The sequence below is a fragment of the Nerophis ophidion genome, linkage group LG02 (assembly GCF_033978795.1).
Source record: "Nerophis ophidion isolate RoL-2023_Sa linkage group LG02, RoL_Noph_v1.0, whole genome shotgun sequence".
In the NCBI taxonomy this organism is placed as follows: domain Eukaryota; kingdom Metazoa; phylum Chordata; class Actinopteri; order Syngnathiformes; family Syngnathidae; genus Nerophis; species Nerophis ophidion.
Window position 1 is genome coordinate 24673126 of NC_084612.1, and position 20050 is coordinate 24693175.

Here is a 20050-nt window from a genome sequence, read left to right on the forward strand (position 1 = left end):
GATGGGTCGCCATAAGGCGCCCCGTAAAAGATGGGGAAAAAGGTAAACGCTGGGGAAGGATGGGTAACAAAATACAATCTAGACTGGGCTCCTAAGGGGGCCCAGTCTGGAGTGGGAAAAAACCTCCATAGCAAAACACATATACATATTACAACATACATCTCAAGATATCTAGCAACAGAGGGAAGGTAGTTCAAGGTCATGGTGGTAGGCCGCAGCTCTCAGGCGCTGACCATCCATTCATCACCCATATGGGATTTGCGTCGAGGGCGTTGGGTTGGGGAAGCGGGGGTGTGTATGTGTGACGTATATTTTTGTGGATGTGTGTGAGCCCGTAGTGTGTCTCTGTTCCGCGGCCTTGATGTATTGTGCAGTCGCTCGTCCAAAGTCAACAACAACATGTGTGTGTCCATGAGAGACAAGAAGGGAGTTTGTTGTGTCTTCGCTGCAGTGTCTTTCGGGAGAGTCTCGAAGCCAGGAAGCCAATCCAAGTTAGAATGATTTGTATGCGAGTGAAAATAAAATTTGCTTTTCACTCTAAATTGTCTATGACTGGTCCTCAAACCTGCGGGGTAGACAGTCCGATGTAATCCGCAGTTCTTCCCGCATCCTCCAATCATTTGTGGCAGCTTTGGGGTACTTTGAAGACTGCCAGCAACTTCCAATTTGTCGACAAACCAGAGCAACGCTTACTCCAATCAACAGATGTCCTGTTGTCATAATTCCGAATAGGTGGATATCTTCACTTCCTCGACAGAAAAGGGTCGCCAAGCACGCGGCCCTCCGTCTTCTCCCAAGAGTCCGTCGTGTGTCCAGCAACAACTGCTTCGTCACTACAGCAGGTTCCCCCACACCCAAGATCTTGTCAATTTTGTTGAGGCCAGTTAAATAGTTCCAATGTTTAGATTTGGAGAGCAGTGCAAAAAGAGGCAACAAGAAAGTTAAGACAAGACAAAACAAAGAAGCAAGCAGGAGAGATAAGGGAGAGGAAAGGGGAGCGTCCACCCTCAATGAGGGCCAGAGAGAATATAATGCAATACTATAGTGTAAATAGAATGCAAAAAAAAGTATCTAAAAAGTTTTAAGTAACTTTTTTTAACCAAAGGTATACAATGCGGGGCTTCACGGTGGATGAGGGGTTAGTGCGTCTGCCTCACAATAAAACAAGGTCCTGGGTAGTCAGGGTTCTATCCCGGGCTAGGGATCTTTCTGTGTGGAGTTTGCATGTCCGGGTACTCCGGCTTCCTCCCACCTCCAAAGACATGCACCTGGGGATAGGTTGACTGGCAACACTAAATGGTCCATAGTGTGTGAATTTGAGTGTGAATGTTGTCTGTCTATCTGTGTTGGCCCTGCGATGAAGTAGCGACTTGTCCAGGGTGTACACCGCCTTCCCCCCGACTGTAGCTGAGATAGGCGCCAGCTCACCCTGCGACCCCAAAGGGAATAAGCCGTAGAAATGGATGGATGGGTATACAATGCGCTCCCCCTATTGGCCAATAGTTAGTAATGTCTCGTAAAGCGTAAGAGAGTCAGACACGCCCCCTGTTTGAAGGAAAAGGAAACACGCGCATGCGCACTACCTTACACGGTGAGTGCTCCTTTCGAGGCTGTTGATAGCGGCTTTCACACGTGTAGTCTTTCCTATGTGAATCTCCCTCTCCTGGATTTGTGTGTAAGCTATTATTGCTGTCAAAATATATCTTTAATTCGGTTCAATATTCATTTCGGTGGTATTTACGGTGCGGATTTTAATACCACACGGGCCGAGCTACAGAAGCCGGCTTCGCTCTTGTTAGCATAGACGGTAGCTAGCCGACGAGCATTCACTTTTTTGTTGTGTTGTTGCTAATGCTAGCTAGATAGCTAGCACCATTAACAAGGTAGCTGAGCGGCCAATGTGCAGACATTTTTATGTGATGCTAACTGAGACGTGTGTTGCACCTCGTTCTCTCTCCAGGTGTGAAGCCAGAGAAACCGGCAACCATGGGGGCTTATTTGTCGCAACCGAACACGACGAAGACCTCTTCCGATGGCGGCAACGGCACCATGAGCTACGGCTTCTCGGCTATGCAGGGCTGGCGTGTTTCCATGGAGGTGAGACGACCATCTAATTGGAAACATCATTAACAATTTTTCTGTGGATATTGTTCTTAGTAAACGTGAATGGGAAGTATTGTGTCTTTGCCTGCATTTGAACGACTTAGCATGTTAGTTCGAGTGTTGATTTCATGTGGGTTTTTTCCCCCCCTATAACAGGATGCACACAATTGTATCCCGGAGTTCGACGAGGAGACTGCCATGTTTTCTGTGTATGATGGACATGGAGGTAAGAGGTTTGTTATTGTTTTTCCACTTACAGTAGGGTTCCCCAGCCTTTTTTCCACCAGGGACCGATTTAATGAATGCAATGTTTTCACGGGCCGGCTTTCTACGTTTGGCAGAAAAAAATGAGCCTTTGGCTTCAATCCAGCACATTAACATTTTATATGCCAATTATAGGCCTACTGAAATGAGATTTTCTTATTTAAACGGGGATAGCAGGTCCATTCTATGTGTCATACTTGATCATTTCGCGATATTGCCATATTTTTGCTGATAGGATTTAGTAGAGAACATCCATGATAAAGTTCGCAACTTTCGGTGCTAAGAGAAAAGCCCTGCCTCTACTGGAAATCGCAGACGATGACGTCACATGTTGATGGCTCCTCACATATTAACATTGATTTTAATGGGAGCCTCCAACAAAAACTGCTATTCGGACCGAGAAAACGACAATTTCCCCATTAATTTGAGCGAGGATGATAGATTCGTGTTTGAGGATATGAAGAGCGACGGACTAGGGGAAAAAAAAAACCTCAATTGCATTGGGTGGGATTCTGATGTTTTTAAACACACTTACTAGGATAATTCTAGGAAATCCCTTATATTTCTATTGTGTTGTTAGTGTTTTAGTGAGTTTAACAGTCCCTGATAGTCAGAGGTGTACGTCCACGGGTGTGTTGACGCGCAGTGTCTCAGGGAAGTCGACGGCAGCTGTATGGGCGGCTCAAGCTCAGCTGATATCCAGTACGAAGCGACTTTTTACCACCATTTTCTCACCGAAACCTGCTGGTTGACATTCGTTTGGGATCCATAGTAAAGTTTCACCTCCGTGAATTTTAAACAAGGAATCACCGTGTGTTTGTGTGGCTAAAGCTTCCCAACTCCATCTTTCTACTTTGACTTCTCCAATATTAATTGAACAAATTGCAAAGGATTCAGCAACACAGATCTCCAAAATACTGTGTAATTATGCGGTTAAAGCAGACGACTTTTAGCTGTGTGTGTGCGCAGCGCTCATATTCCCTAACAGCCCGTGACGTCAAGCATACACGTAATCATTACGCGACGTTTTCAAGAAAAATCTCCCGGGAAATTTAAAATTGAAATTTAGTAAACTAAAAAGGTCGTATTGGCGTGTGTTGCAATGTTAATATTTCATCATTGATATATAAACTATCAGACTGCGTGGTGGGTAGTAGTGGGTTTCAGTAGGCCTTTAATATGCATTGTGGGCAGCACGGTGTAAGAAGGGTTAGTGCGCCTGCCTGACAATACAAAGGATCTTTCTGTGAGGAGTTTGCATGTTCCCTCCGTGGATGGATGGATGGATAATATGTATTGTCCCATATGCTATAACAAAATAGTTGTAATATACACCTATTAACAAGCTTACTTGTGTGTTTAGTTAGACAGGCGGAGAAAATGCAGTGGTCTATGAATTAATTATTATTTCTAAGCGGCCCGGTAACAAATGCGTCATGGACTGGTACCGGTCCCCGGACCAGTGGTTGGGGATCACCGGAGGACGGCGTGGTGAAGTTGGGAGAGTGGCTGTGCCAGCAATCTGAGGGTTACTGGTTCATTCCCCACCTTCTACCATCCTAGTCACGTCCGTTTTGTCCTTGAGCAAGACACTTCACCCTTGCTCCCTGTGGGTCCTGGTGAGAGCCGTGCATGGCAGCTCCCGCCATCAGTGTGAATGTGTCTGTATGGGTGAATGTAGGATTAGTGTCAAAGCGCTTTGAGTTCCTTAAAAAGGTAGAAAAGCGCTATACAAGTACAACCCATTTACCATTTAGCATCACTGACTTACAGGACACCTCATTAGTCACAACCACACAACCTGATGTAAACTAAATTCAGTGCACTTCTACAACCCAATGCAAAAAAATGTTGTGAATTTGCTTTCCTTGTTTAGTTCTATCTCTGTCACTGAGATTTTATAGCCCTCCCTTTTAGGAGAAGAGGTGGCCCTTTACTGTTCAAAGTACCTTCCTGATATCATCAAGGAGCAGAAGACGTATAAAGACGGCAAACTGCAGAAGGTGATAAAATATGTCCTAAAAATATCTATGGCGTAACAGGATTTTTTAGTTGTGTTCTACAGAGGCCTTGTCTTTGTGTGTGGTTGCCAGGCGCTGGAGGATGCCTTCTTGGCCATCGACCGCAGAATCACGACAGAGGACGTTATTAAAGAGCTGGTCCAGATCGCTGGGCGTCCCATTGAGGAGCCGCCCATTAAAAAGGTGGCAGACGAAGACGACTGTAAGTGCAAAATAGCAGTCACGTCTTGTCAGTTCCCAGCTTATTTGGCGACGGCTTCTTCCCTGCTATCTTTTGTGTTCTCCAGTGGACACAGAGGAGGCAGCTCTGCTTCACGAAGAAGCCACCATGACCATTGAGGAGCTGCTAGTGCGTTACGGCCAGAATAAGAACGCCAGCAAGCAAGCTTCTGCTGTCAGGTATTCAATTTATATATTTTTGCATCTCTGTATTTTATATAGGAAATACATTGGAACCTTTAAAACAAAGCACGGTTCATTCCTGAAGGTTGGTCATCTTCATTGTCTTTTTTTCCCCCCAGTGCGGCCGCCAAGAAGGCATCGGGCCAGCCTAATGAGTCCTCTGGACACAAAGGGGAAGGCGATGAAGGGCTTAAGAAGGAGGGCGTTAACGGAGAGCTGGAGGAGGAGAGCAATGGGAAGGGGAAGGACGACAGCGAAGCATCAGCGTGCGACTCTAATGCCTCTCCAGTAGTGGCTGCCAACAAAGGGTCTACCGCAGGTATGGCATCTTCCTGATTCAGGCCATCTTTCTTTTTGACTGTCTCCATTATAGCTGTACAATTTTGAGAAAAGAACTAACTGCGGTTTCTCTCTCAAAAATTGCAATTGCGATTCAATTTACAATTATTTTATACATAAAGTGCATAAAAGTACAAAAATAACAAGTGAAGGAAGACATGTTTCTTTTATAATGTCAACATTTTCTGGTCTCAAGGTGCCACACATTAGAAGAATATGCAATAATTTACTGAAAAAACTATTTGGCAGACAGACTCAGAGCTTTTGTCTACATCAGTGTTTTTCAACCACTGTGGCCGCGGCACACTAGTGTGCCGTGAGAAACAGCCTGGTGTGCCGTGGGAGATTATGTAATTTCACCTAATTGGGTTAAAATATTTTTTTGCAAACCAGTAATTGTAATCTGCAAATAACGTGCCATTGTTGAGTGTCTGTGCTGTCTAGAGCGTGGCAAAGTAACCATGTAATAATACCCTTCCATATCAGTAGGTGGCAGCAGGTAGCTAATTGCTTTGTGGATGTAGGGAACATGGTTTGTTGTCATGATCACAATCTGCAGACGACAGCAAGAGGCAGCCTAAAAAAAGGCATTGAAGCTTAGGGATGGCTGTGCAAAACGAAACTAAAACTGAACTGGCTGCAGAGTAAACAAAAACCGAATGCTGGACAACAGCAGAGACTTACAGCGTGTGGAGCAGCAGACAGCGTCCACAAAGTATATCCGTACATGACATGACAATCAACAACAAAATAGGAGCGCAAGACAAGAACTAAAACACTACACAGAGGAAAACGGCAAAAAACTTAAAACAAGTCACGGCGGGATGTGACAGGTCATGGCAGTACACCTACTTTTAGACAAGAGCTATAGTGATGCATGGTTGGTTATGGTTTGAATTTGTATCAAACAATCGCGAGAACAACTTGTTACTGTCAGTATCGACTGCTGAGTTTAATTTTTTTAATGTTTTCTGCTAGTGGTGTGCCTCAGGATTTTTTCAATGAAGAAAATGTGCCTTGGCTCAAAAAAGGTTGAAAAACACTGGTCTACATAATGCTCCTAAACTGAAAAAATAATCGATAAAAACTATCATTGTTTGTAGTGTAATTTAATCGTGATATCTAATTTTAATGCAATTAACCATTTAAAAGGATATACACTATTTTCCTGACTATAGAGCGCACTGCTCTAAGCCGCACCCACTAAATTTAAAAAAAGAAAAAAATATTTTTCCATACATTAGCCACACCTGACTTTAAGCCTCAGATACCGAATGCCTTGTGAATTTAGTTACTTACACACAAAAATATGTAGTTGTTTATTTACATACCATAATTGTTTACCAAACTGTGCCTCTAAAAGGGCGAGAGGTCATGGTCATGCAGTATTGGTGCTAGGAATTTTCAAAATGGGGTCCCAGGGACTATCAGGTCATAAAAATGGGGTCCCACAGTAAATTTTTGAGGTCCCACATTTCTGTAACCTTCTTGACTACACTTAAATGTAGAGTATATGTAGAATATATTTATATTACTCTTTTATTATATATCATATATATAATATATGTTATATATTATATATTATTATTATTGTCTACTGTGAGCGAACTGTGGTGCTGAATTTCCCCCAGGGATCAATAAAGTACTTTCTGTTCTATTCTAAAACAAATGATAAATTTATGCATTATCCTGTTATATCCCACAATTTATATTGTGTTTTGGAAAAAGGTTGTCATAAATGTTACTTTAACTCATTAAAAAAATAATACAAAAGAAAACACATTTTAATGCATACCTAATTTTATTCAGTTATAAACATTCATTCACTTTCTTCTTTCCTTCATAGATCTAAACTTTACCGCTGCCGGTAGTTTTTTCTATATTTTTATTTAATAAGTTGTGGGTGTATTTATTTCAAAATAAAAGTGTTAATGTTTTGCTTTGGTCATTAAATTATGATAGTCGTGTGCCAGAGCATACATACATTATTTATTTAACGCTTAAATCTCTAGTCTACATCAACTTCCGATCTATCCATCAAATAAGTTTTGGGGGGGGGCTTTAAGCTGTTTGTTTTCTGCCCTTTTTGTCAAAAGAAAACCGTTTTTTATGGAAAACACAAAATATTCCACAAAAATATTTTTTAAAGGGAAATATTTGATGTGAAGTAATCAGAGCCCTGGATAGGTCAATAATTCATGAAATCATTGATTTTGAATCAATATTGTGTTTTGAGCAATGACAGTTTTAAAGGAAAAAACAGCTCTGTCTTATTAGTCAACGTTGCAACTTTTTCTAAATTACATTTCACCTGTAAGCTTTTTTGTTCCACTCTGTTATGTTTTTGTTTATTTTAATAGTATTTTTAGAATGTGCCGTGGGCCGCAAATGGCCTCCGGGCCACACTTTTGACACCCCTGCTATAGGTAATAAAAAATTAAGTCTGATAAATCCATCAATAAAAACCAGAGCCTGGCAACGCATGCACGTTTATCATAACGTACAGTCAGCATCTCTGCTTCAGTAAACAATGATGGTGATGATGTCACTGTCAGCGATGCGAGCGACACTTGCTAACTTGGCACCCACTTCTCCAAGAAACTCCTTTTGGACACTCCTTGCACGTTAACACTTCAAAAGGCACATTTGTTGACCTGCACAGTATGTTTTTGGGATAGAAGAGTCTGGTCGGCTGCTGGTTAGCTTGAAGCTAACAGCTAACCTGTCGCCATCCTCGAACGATGTAGATCCAGCGGGAGATAAAAGTAGATTCACAAGGACTAAAACAATTAATTTACTGGAGACATGGCACAGGATGAAGTTAAAAAGGTTGACTTTACACTCACCTTAGTGTTTACCATGAAGTCTTTCTTTTGACAGCCCCTCGCAGGAAAGTTGTCCAAGTGCAAAATAAGGCAGTATTTGTGATTAATAAACCTTTCAGCGAATCAAAATTTAAGAAGTTGTACCAGAAAGTTCATTACGTTTAAGACGACCAATAAAAACGCGTAGAAGGCAGGGTCGGTATGAAAAAAATTGCGTCCCGGAGATGCACGGATTTCTGAAAATACGCGTCCTTTCTGATTTCAATGCATTAAAAGACACAAAAAGTATGTTACCGCCAACAATGGTCATGGACCTGCTAGCTGCGGAAGGTAGCTCTCCAATCAGCTAAATAACTCCACGGTGACATTTCGGTGAATTCACTGAGGAATTTGTGAAGCAGAATCAATACATTGAAATGAATTATATTTATATGCCGCTATTTTTTTGCAACTTAAAGCGCTTCACATACTAAAAACCATTAGCTACATTTAAACAACTGTGGGTGGCACTAGGAGTAAGTGGTTAAGTGTCTTGCCTAAGGACACGACGGAAGTGACTTGGATGGCAAAATCGGGGCTCGAACTTGGAACCCTCAAGTTGCTGGCACGGCCGCTCTGCCAACCGAGCTATGCCACCTGTGAATTCCATTGTAAGTTAATAATACTAACACAAACACGTGTAAACGTATTAGCACATTAGGTAATGCTAACGACGCTAGGTCCATTACATTGCACATAAAAATATGCATGAAAACTCTCCAACAGACATAACACTTGGGGTGGTTTAGTAACTATGAATTGTTTTAATTATATTGTAAAACTTACAAACTTTGCTTAGAGTGATAAAGAATCCTTTTGAGCAGAAACCCTACACGCATTTTTACTTTTGGTTCAAGGCATTATAACAGTAAGTACCTTTTTGACCCGCAGTGAGGAAACTTCGTAAAGACGGCACCGTAGCACAAACAACTGGACATATTTTTAGTGTGTCTGCTTGTGTTTAATGAACACTATTGAACACAAAACATTATGGCAGTTAGGAATGAAAAATCTGTACCATTTTATAAGCTGCAGGGCTTAAACAGTCAGGGAAAAAGTAGCAGCTTGTAGTTATGAGTTTATGGTAAACTTTTATTTCTCATTACTGCAGAATTGTTTTATCATTGTACTTTAATTGGAAAGTAAATAACTTTATCTTAAATATATAAACAACAAATTAAATAGACTCAATTCTGTAAGCAAAAGTTTAACGTAAATCAATATTGAACATCTAAAAGTGCATTTGTGTGTGGGTAAAGCTTGTGTCCCGCTCTCCGGCCACGAAACAGATTGCGAATGATCAAAAAGAGAGCTCTCTGCGTTCAGTTAATTTTACTCTTAAATAAACATGCTCAGGTGCTGAGAGCAATGCACACAGTGAGACGTATTTCTCCCTGTTTAGAGCAAGAGACGAACAAACACCAGGCTCAACAATTCTGATTGGCGAACCTGTCTGTCACTCAAATGCCGGCGACGGCGGATGGAAATAAAACATCAGCCTCTTGCAGTTACGTTATCGCACTAAATAAAACCTTTTTGTTGATTTAGATGTCAATTAATTGTGCAGCCCCAGTCTCTATGGTGACATCTTTTGTCTCACCAGCGTCAGACTGTGGCGGCTCTGGAAGCGCCAATGGGCAAGAAAAAGCCACCAAGGCTGAGGTAGATGCAGGCCCTTCCTGTTCCTCATCCACCAAAGCTGGAGCCGATTCCAAGTCGAGATTCTTTGACAGCGGGGAATCTGAGGAGGATGGGGAAGAAGAGGAAGAGGAAGAGGAGGAGGGCAGCAATGAAGAGGTTAGGAAACATCGTCCACTAGATTAGTGGAGACAGTAGCAGCTGATGTTCTTGTTCTTTTTCAGGATGTCAGTGAAGACGAAGAAGGAGAGGCCGACAGCAGTGAATTGGAAGAGGAAGATACTGAAGAAGGAGAGGAAGACTCGGAGGATGAAGATGAGGAGGGAATGTGTTTACCCGGAATGGATGGCAAGGAAGAGGTATGTACAAATGATTTGACCCTGGGTGCCTTGACAATTATACTGTTGTTACCTTTCTCTGGTCTCATTCAGTTGACTGCGCTTTTATCCCATTTGTCAAAGAAATGTAAACCGTAAGAATGTTTGATGTACCCACTCAAGGTGAAATGATGTTGCCTTATAAGCACAACATAGAACAAACTGGGATTTGGTTGATAACTTTAATGATCATTAGAACAATAACAGGTTACTTTACACCAGGAAGTAGTCAGAAGAAGCAACACTGAAAACAAGTTGAAAGATATGTATATATAAAACAAGGTGTGTGTGTGTGTGTGTGTGTAAATTTTATATACAGTGTATATATATATATATATATATATATATATATATATATATATATATATATATATATATATAGATGTATAATTTTTATATATTTTTTTTGTGTATATATATATATACACATTCATATACATATGGGATATCCATCCATCCATTTTCTACCGCTTATTCTAATAAGCGTTTTACTAATAACACTCAAACAACTGACACAGTAACACACGTGCACTCATACATATAAACAGTGCTACCAGAAGGCCTAATGCAACTCTCAATTAATCATCCCTGTCCCACTTGTAGTCAAGTTATACTACATGCTTTACACACATATACTAAGCTACACATAAAATCACATATCATGACTGACATCACATCACATGGAAGTGTAGTACTGATCATAATGGTGCTTAAACAAATGTCAGAATGACCAGTGATGTTGATAGGGTTTCAATGTAGTGAGTCTCCAGGACAAATGGTAATTTGAGTCAGTCGTTGAAAAATTCAGTGGGACTCCACAAAAGGGTGCTAACTTTCCAAATTAATCAAAGCATTACTGTATATCCTTACTACTTATGGCTTTTAGCACGTAATGCCGGAACTACGCTCGTACGTAACATGTGAAATAGAGGTGGGAATCTTTGGACACCTCACGGTTCGTCTACGATTTAGGAGCTCCGATTCGCATCATCATATTGACGCATCGTTAATTTATGTTTATTGATGTTATTTTACTTTTTTTTTTTCGTTTCAATAAATAAGCATTTATCGCTTGCATCTTTAAAAAAAGTTAATTTGCAACATAACGCCAAGGTTAAATTAGCAAAATTCAAATGAAAACAAATCATAAGTATTTTATTATTATTTTTTAATTTCTAGTCGCATTACCTATTTTTAGTCACAAATGTGAGCAAATTGGTCGTACCTTAGAGCCCTGAATTACTATCTGAGAAGCGCTTGGCACTAAGTATAGAAGATAAATTCATTGCAGCTTGCTCTTAAATAGGAGCTGGTGTTCTGGCAAAACATGCATCTTTCTGGAATTCATCCTGCTCCTGCATGTGTAACAAGGAATATAGAAATGTAACTGTCTTTTTGAGCATTTTCTTTTTTTGAGGGAATATTTTTGTAAGTAGAATCTTTAACCACACACTGCGGTAAAGATCAGTTATGTTCTCCCACAAGGAGTGAATCTATTAGATTAGATTAGATAGTACTTTATTTATTCCGTCAGGAGAGTTCCTTCAGGAAAATTACAATTTTCAGCACAATACAATACATGTATACATGTTACAATAACATGATACATTTTAGGACCACTTTAATTTAAAACCAGATTTTATTCAAGCCTCGTCAATTGCTCAGTGGCTTTTGAAAAGTTAACATCTGCCTTTTTTGTTGGGTTTCCTCAGCCGGGCTCAGACAGCGGAACCACGGCCGTTGTGGCTCTGATCCGAGGCAAGCAGCTAATCGTGGCCAATGCTGGAGACTCTCGCTGTGTGGTGTCCGAGCGAGGTTACTGTATTTTATTATCTAACATCACAGTTGTCATTCCCAAGTGTTGGGTGATCCGTTAAGTGACCACCACCAGAAAAATGCAAAGTCTAACACCTCACGTCCTGCTTTGGCTGCAGGAAAAGCTGTTGACATGTCTTATGACCACAAGCCCGAGGATGAGGTGGAGCTGGCTCGCATTAAAAAGGCTGGAGGCAAAGTCACCATGGACGGACGGGTCAATGGTGGACTCAACCTATCCAGGGCCATTGGTAAGTACACATTTGTGTTTTTATTACTAAAAGCGCACACTTAGAACACGCTTAGCTACTTTGTCACCTAGGAAATCATACTTCAATTATGTTAAGCTAGTTTGGGGAAAGCGGTAGAAAATGGAGGGATGGATAGTTATTTTAATGTGGGTCAGCTCTTAAGTTATTTTCTTTGCAGTTGAACCAAAGGTGGATCCAGTCACCATAGTTATTGCAATAAATGCATAATCTTTTACAATTTCAGGGGATCATTTCTACAAGAGGAACAAGGTTCTCACGCCAGAGGAGCAGATGATTTCGGCCATGCCTGACGTGAAGGTCCTCACTCTCAACGAGGACCACGATTTCATGGTCATCGCCTGTGATGGCATCTGGTGAGTAGGGATGATTTGAACAAATATGGTACAGATTCCCAGTATCTGGTAATCAACAATGGTACAATTTTCAGATTGGGGCCCCATTTGGTAATAATTGGTAATAGTTTAATAATTAAATAAAACATTTTTGATTAATATTTAACAGTGAACCAATAACAATGCTGTCCACTTGGTATATCAGTTGTTTTTTTTTCACTTTTGAGTCTTTTTCACAACTGTTTGTAGTCGTCTTTGCATGCAGTTGAAATTCCAAGACACACAAAGCAATTATGCTCAACATTAAGGGCCTGATATATGAAAGGTTTGCATGTACTGAAACACGTGCAAACTTGTTATCGCACGCAAAGCTGATGTACTTAACGTGTGAGAAGAGGATTGAGTCTGTTAAGTAAACAGAATAAGGCGTGCAATCCATTTTGCATCTCTTTTTTTACGGCCACAATAATGGGAGAAGAAAATGTTTTATTGCGCACACACAGCCTGATTTACTAAACTACAAAGTGATTGTGGCATTTAAATTAGCGTATTGGTTTAGCACATCACAAAAGTACTTGCAAACTGACAGTGACGCACACAGTTGCAGGATGAGTGCTGCTGCTGCGAAGACAGACAATGGACAAACAAGAATCCTTTGTCCTACCAGTATGTGTCAACATATTTGGACTGACTTAAATAACACATCAGCAACATTTTTTTATAATGTTATAGCTGTATGCTGGGTGACTTAAAGGGAAACTGCACTTTTTTTTTAGGAATTTTGCCTATCGATTACAATCACCATCATCTCCAAAGACATGCACCTGGGGATAGGTGGATTGGCAAACCTAAATTGGCCCTAGTGTGTGAATGTTGTCTGTCTGATGTAAGTATAAATGCAATGTTGTAACAGGCAAATTTACAATATATAATATAAAATAATACTGATAGGCACCAGCGACCCCAAAGGGAATACGCGGTAGGAAATGGATGGATGGATTGATTTACTATTTATGTATTTTGCTCATTTTAAACATACGAGGCTCATTCATTTGAAAAATGTATCATGACTTTCGCTTTTTTTTTCAACATCACTGATTATTGCTCACTGCAGACTTTATAAGAGCCAATAAACATAATAAAACTTCAATTACTGTACAAGGTATTCTGTCATTACGATGCCGACTGCTAGGATGTTCATATATTCCGATTTAGATGAAGAATGACTCAAAGTCCTTGCGTCTTTTCGTGTCGTTATCGCCATTTCCGGGTTTGAATTGGCTGTCAGAGTGTACCTACGTGTCGGAATACATCTTCGTCCTTCTACTATCCAGATGAAAGGCATGATTTTATGATATAGAATAAAGTTTGACGAGGAAGCAGTTGACCAGTCGATCACGTCAACAGTAGCACACAAGCTGTGTTTGTGCTTATAATAACAATACACTAATACCGGGTTAATATTCAATTCACAAAATGCAAATGGAATATTGATGGTGGTTTTGGATGTTTTTTTTTATTGGGTTTCATGAGAAGAATACAGAACCCCCAATTGGCTCAGCTGTAAGGGATCTTTTATACAAGTTAGAATGCATTTAAACAAATACATCCGTAGTCATGTCTTTCATAATGATTATGAACAATGGGCAAATTACCAAAAAAGTACAGATCCCATTTAAAAGCTGTTTGAAACAAATTCAATTAATGCGTTTTCGAGTCTTTTACTGTATTTTTTAATGATTTTTGTTTTTAACATATCTGCTATATGAAAACAATTTCTTGAAGTATGCAATTTTTGTGTATAAGTGCACCTTCACAGCGCTAAAAAGGGGGCGGGGGATTTCACTGTAGATGCACTGCACAAGTCTGACTATTTATTAAAAGGCCATAAAAGTGGTACATGTATCTTGCATGTTTGAAAACATAGCAAAACGCTGCATGTAGGAGCATGATAAAAATAAATGCAGTAAATAAATGAGTGTCTCCCTTGTGATGCCCCGTATAGTACACGCCAATGGCTCATTTAATTAAGGTGTTCTGCACCATTTTTCAATTGCACACAAAGTGATGGTACATCACACACCCTGACAACTAATATTACACACTGTTTTTTTTGTTTGAACATGTTGTTTAGTGCCTGTTATTTTGATCTTTGTAATCAGGCCTTAAGTGACAGTATTTTGCCGCACCGCCTGTAAATAAAGCCCAAAAATCTGAAGAAAAGTGTTTCTTTTTTAAGATATACTAAGATACCGTAGGCATTTATTTCAGTTTGTCCTGGGTGTGTTGTTGTCACGAAGTAGTCTTTGCCTTCAAGTTGAATGTGCCAGTCTGGTTTTTTGATGAGCCTTACGAATTGTTTATACTGTAAGTATTGTATTTATTGCACAACAGCAGTTTGATTATATTGTGCATCTTTGTTTATCTTATTAGAGGTTTTAACATTGCTAATGCTAATCAATAGAATGTATTTGGCATATCTAATGTAAATTAGTATCGAGCCTTACATTAAAGTGCTTTCTATCAAGCATGCTTTCTTTATTTGTTGGCACAGAAAATTGTAACCTTACCGAGAGGCAGTCCAGCTGAGTCTGCTATTAGTTCTTAAATGCTGTTTCCTCTCCAAAGTGCTTGAACTCGTGCCAAATCTGCAACAACGGTATCGAAAGATGGTATCGTTTGAGTTTACATTAATTGGTACCTGGTCGTACAGACGGAATTGGGTCTGTACCTAATGAAAGTACTGGATTCAGTACCCGATACCCATCCCTGCTGGCGAGGATTGTTGAGCTTTGAGACATTGTGAGGTAAATTTGTGTTCTTTTCCCCCTACCTGTAGCTGAGCGCAGTTTTCCCACATTTGTACTTGCAGGAATGTGTTGAGCAGTCAGGAGGTGGTCGACTTCATCAGTGAGAGGATCAAACCAGACAAAAGTGGTATCGCCAGACCCCTTTCGGCGATAGTGGAGGAGGTGAATTGTAAATTTAATTACGAACAGTGCTTGCTGAAATTTTACAATCCAATCAGATCCTATAAAGGTGTTTTTTTTTGTGCTTGTGGTTCCACTGCAACTAAAATATGAAAACCCAGGCGTGGGAATTACAGATTAACTTACCTACTGTATCTTAATTTTTGCAAATAATAATGACAGCAAAAAACGAAAAAGCTGTATTGTGTAAATCTAAACATGCACCTAGGGATAGGTTGATTGGCAACACTAAATTGGCCCAAGTGTGTGAACGTGAGTGTGAATGTTGTCTGTCTATCTGTGGTGGCTGAGGTGGCGTCTTGTCCAGGGTGTACCCGCCATCCACCCGAATGCAGTTGAGAGAGGCTCCAGCACCCCCCGTGACCCCAAAAGGGACAAGCGGTAGAAATGGATGGATGGATTGGTATACATGATTTTTTTGTTCTGCACCAAAATCTTAAAAAATGTACAGCCATATAATATATTTGGAATATGACCTAATCAAAGTGTAAAATAATGTTACATTCTCCATTAAATAAAGGAGATGTTTGCAACCTTTACGCGAATACTTAGTGGACGCAGACTTTCCAAAGTGTTAACATTATATCCCACCCCTCTTATGTCTTTTAGCACATACATAACACACACATTTGCTTTGTGTGTTTTTTAATTAAATATATAGTCCATCATAACAACATAACTTTAAATTGTTTGCTCCTTCTCTTTGAATGCTTTTGTGTATGTGCACACACACTCCCTGTGTGCGTGTGTGTGTGTGACAAGACAGCAGTAGGTGACGAGTCTGGACACCAGACTCTTTCCCTGAACTTACAAGCAATTTGTATTCAATTTAATTAGTAAAAAAGTACCGGTATATGTTCTGTTAAAACACTAATGGTTAGCTGGTGGTGTTTTTTTTTTTTTTTTTTTGAGCAAGTTGCAAACAGACCCTTTAAATAACCCAACTTTAAAATCTAGTATCAATGTACAATTATTGTACTGAATTTTCCAATTTAATTTTTTGATGGATACAAAGGTCAAATGCACTTTATTCTGCCTATAATTCACAATCATTATGTAAGACAAGAATACATATGGCTTTTTTAATCAATTCTAACTCATAAATTAATGTAAATAAGTCTGCTTACAATGGAGCCATTGGGATCCATGACGTCATTGCATCTATTGTTTATTCCGACCATAAAACCCAATAGCTAGCCCTTAAAAAGCGCCAACAATACTCCATTTATATGTTGTGACCTGAATATTAATCAAGTATTAACGCTAACGTAAGGGACCTCCGGTACATTTAGCAGTGCATTGATCAGAGAGGCACTTTCCTTATGCTGCTGTATTGCCGTTCTCAGCTGCTGAGCTGGATTTCACTTTGATAGTAAAATGAGTTGGACATAAACGCGAAGTTGGTAAACTTTGACAGCCAATTTACACCCGGCAATGGTGAGAAAGACACGCAAAAGATGCTGGTTTCCATCCCCACTTTAGTTTTTTACTCTTCGCGAGGACAATGAGTAATTTTTTATCCAAACGAGAATATATCGACATCCTAATAGTCGACATCCCAGTGAGCGCAGACATTATACAGTAAGTGATGTTTTATTATGTTTGGTGGCTCTCGTGATGTCTGCAGTGAGTATTCATCAGTGATGTTGTCAAAGGAAAAAGCCAATGTCGTGATGCATTTTGAAAATATGTTGCCGTATTCTTAAAATGATCAAAATACGTAAATATTAAATGTTACTATGAATATGCCTGTTACTATATTACATATATACTCACAGAGTGTATATAAAACCCTAATGGAAGTTTTTGGATGTTTTTTAGGGGCTTTATATGCAGAATAGAGCGGCTCCCATAAGCTGCATTGTAAGGTGACTTTTTAAATGTATTTACTAGTTAAAATGCATTAAAAAACATGTTCTACTCTTACTTAATGATTGTGAATGCGCAGTCTCCCTTTTAGTATTTCAGTGCCTTTCTTTAATTAATACATTTTTATTATTTCTATTTATTGATATTTTACTAAATTCATCGACATTTTTAGACTTGTTCATTCAGGCGTTTGTTTTCATGACACTGCAGCAGCGCATTGAAAAGGGATATAAAAAAAAAACACTTTAAAAACTGACATGAATTAAAGGACTCTCTATGGATGCCTGATGGTTTACCATGAGAGACACTAATGCGATATATTGGGATGTGTATATTGTCCCACCCCTATTAAGAGTTTTTTTGTATGATGCACTGCAGCTACAATCATAATGATAAATGTATTGATCTAAACTTTAATGCCACCTGCCCACTTAAAATAAATTAGGACTTTAGGATAGTTTATTTAAAGATTTTAATTTGTTGTGTCCATGTTCAGCTGTTGGACAATTGTTTGGCCCCTGACACAACTGGAGACGGGACAGGCTGTGACAACATGACCTGCATCATCATCACCTTGAGGCCGCACCCTTCGCCAGTTGAGAGCCAGGCGGACGACACAAAGAAGAGGAAGCACCCAGAAAAGGAGAAGGAGGAAGCAGACGGAGAAACTGCCCCTGAGAAGAATGGGAACGACAGCAAAAAGGCCAAAAGTGAGCAGAGCTAAAGAGAACTGTCACCCGGGCTCGCTCAAGTCAACGCAGCAGAGAAAATGAAGTCTTGACCTATCACAAAAGATCTCCTCGCCCTTAAAACCGAATCGACACAAGCTCCAGTGTGCTTCTGTTTTAGGGTGGCCCCTCACTTTTATTCGTTTGCTCTCTTTGGAAAGTGTCTATTTTCCAAGCTACTTTTGTAGCAAGGTAATTCCTGACTCTCAGCAGCTGTTTTCCCCCCTACCTCCCAATTGCACACTTTTGTCGAGATGGAAGTTTGACGATACTTCCCGATTCTGTTCATTTTTCAAACAGCTGCGGTCACAGCCTCACTGCCAAGTGCCATAAAAGCTATGATTGGTCTGCATGCAGAGAGCAGAGGCCATGTTTGATGTGACCAAGTGGATGTTTGAGTTCAACGCTGCATTTAATTTTCCTCTCTCCCCCTTTTCATTCCTACTTGTCGTCGTTTAAATGTCTAATGCAGAGTAATTGCCGGGATTTTTTGGCGGCAAGAAAATATATCTCCTGATATCTAATACGTCCATTCAAACTCTTTGAATACATCCTATAGCTTTCAAATATATAACTTTTTTTCATGCATAGACTAGGAATTATTTTAAGTAAAGACCATTTCTACAGCATATTTTTAAGGTCTTTCCCCCACTCGAAGCCAATCATTGAACGTTTAGTTATGAAGATCATGCGCCTATTTTTGTTTGATTGGTACGATTTAAAAGTTTGGTGTATCAAAGGTTTTTTCCCCCTCGCCATTAAATATTTGTGACTGTACATTTGCTTCCAGTGTACTACATACTCCCCCTCCCCATCATCCCTCATGTAAATAGATTTTTCTTTTCTCTCTGACAAAGAATGCTTTTTGTTTGCAACTGTAAGTCAGTGTTAACATTTTTGGTGTGTTCTCTTTTGACACCTGTATGTAAATACATACAAATAAAACATTTTAAGTATTCAGGCAAATGCTAATTAATGATGTCGTATGATACCTAATTTTAGGTACAATATTTGGTTATTGACAGGAAGCAATGGGGTGGACAAATGTACTGCAACCTGTTGTGTATAATTTTTTACAGGAGGTGCAGCAGCTAGAGAAAAATATTAACTTATCTTCAAGACACAATATTGAGCAGAAAATATTCGGTGGACTATTTTTGTATTTTTCTCAAATTGGAATTTAGATTCTACAACAGCAGGTGGAGCCACAGAGTAAACATTTTCCTCACTTTAACCTCCTACTTGAATTAATGAGGATCATTGTCACTGCAGGAACAATAGAAATCCAAAGAGGGAAACTACTGTCCTTGGAATCTAAAAAGGGAACTCGTACAAATACACTTCCATTCTTCCTTCCTACACAGGCAGGATGTTTTTGTCCTCATACAGTAGATCAGTTGTTTTAATTGTGTCACCTTTGTTCATATAGAAACACCCACCGGTGAGGTTTAGTCACTTAGAAACACCCACCGGTGAGGTTTAGTCACTCCTGAAAACAAGACATTTAAACTTGCTATTTAGCCCTCCAAAAAATTCTAACTAGTTCTAGTTGCTGAAATATTGAGTACTTTGTTAAGTCTTTGCTCTTTAGTGCAAAGGGCCATAAAACAGCTTTAAATAAATGCCTGAAAGTGGCTGTCATGGCTCACCTTGCTCCCAGAGCCACCTACACTGGTGTAAATGTAGCTTTAAAATGAAGATAATGCAGCACAAAAGCTCTACAGTATACAGTTGTGATCAAAATTATTCAACCCCCACACAATTTTGGTGTTTTAGCAAGTTGGACATGTATTCCGTATTTTGTTTATAGTCATATCAAATAAAGATGTGTCAAATGGACAAATGCAACTTAAATTGTAACACTGTGTTTTACAAAATACCAAAAAAGAACATTTTTCTTAATATCTCATTGACAAAGTGATTCAACCCCCTAGTTACATGCATCTTTAGTACTTAGTAGAACACCCTTTGGCAGTAATTACATCCTTCAAACGTGATACATAACCGGACACAAGCTTCTTGCAATGATCTACAGG

At 39.6% G+C, this 20050-nt stretch overlaps 1 protein-coding gene across 4 annotated transcripts; it reads left to right on the forward strand.

The window, feature by feature from the left end:
- The first annotated feature begins 1497 nt into the window (after positions 1 to 1497).
- On the forward strand, positions 1498 to 18980 carry ppm1g (protein phosphatase, Mg2+/Mn2+ dependent, 1G). Of its 4 annotated transcripts, none has more exons than XM_061880188.1 (14): positions 1571 to 1591; positions 1961 to 2097; positions 2260 to 2329; positions 4285 to 4370; positions 4461 to 4590; positions 4676 to 4787; positions 4910 to 5109; positions 9597 to 9790; positions 9856 to 9990; positions 11721 to 11823; positions 11943 to 12074; positions 12319 to 12448; positions 15300 to 15399; positions 17783 to 18980. In XM_061880188.1, the coding sequence occupies exons 1-14, from the start codon at positions 1573 to 1575 to the stop codon at positions 18008 to 18010; spliced, it is 1776 nt and encodes a 591-aa protein (XP_061736172.1). In that variant the 5' UTR covers positions 1571 to 1572; the 3' UTR covers positions 18011 to 18980. The 4 variants fall into 4 exon arrangements, with proteins under 4 accessions (XP_061736191.1, XP_061736172.1, XP_061736179.1 ...); XM_061880195.1 differs by having other exon boundaries at positions 1590 to 1673; XM_061880203.1 differs by lacking the exon at positions 1571 to 1591 and adding an exon at positions 1738 to 1883.
- Positions 18981 to 20050: the final 1070 nt, after the last annotated feature.

Coding starts and splice junctions, on each gene's coding strand:
- ppm1g (XM_061880188.1), top strand. Junction 2,330..4,284: donor TGTGTATGATGGACATGGAG/GTAAGAGGTTTG, acceptor CCTCCCTTTTAG/GAGAAGAGGTGGCCCTTTAC. Junction 15,400..17,782: donor TTTCGGCGATAGTGGAGGAG/GTGAATTGTAAA, acceptor GTCCATGTTCAG/CTGTTGGACAATTGTTTGGC.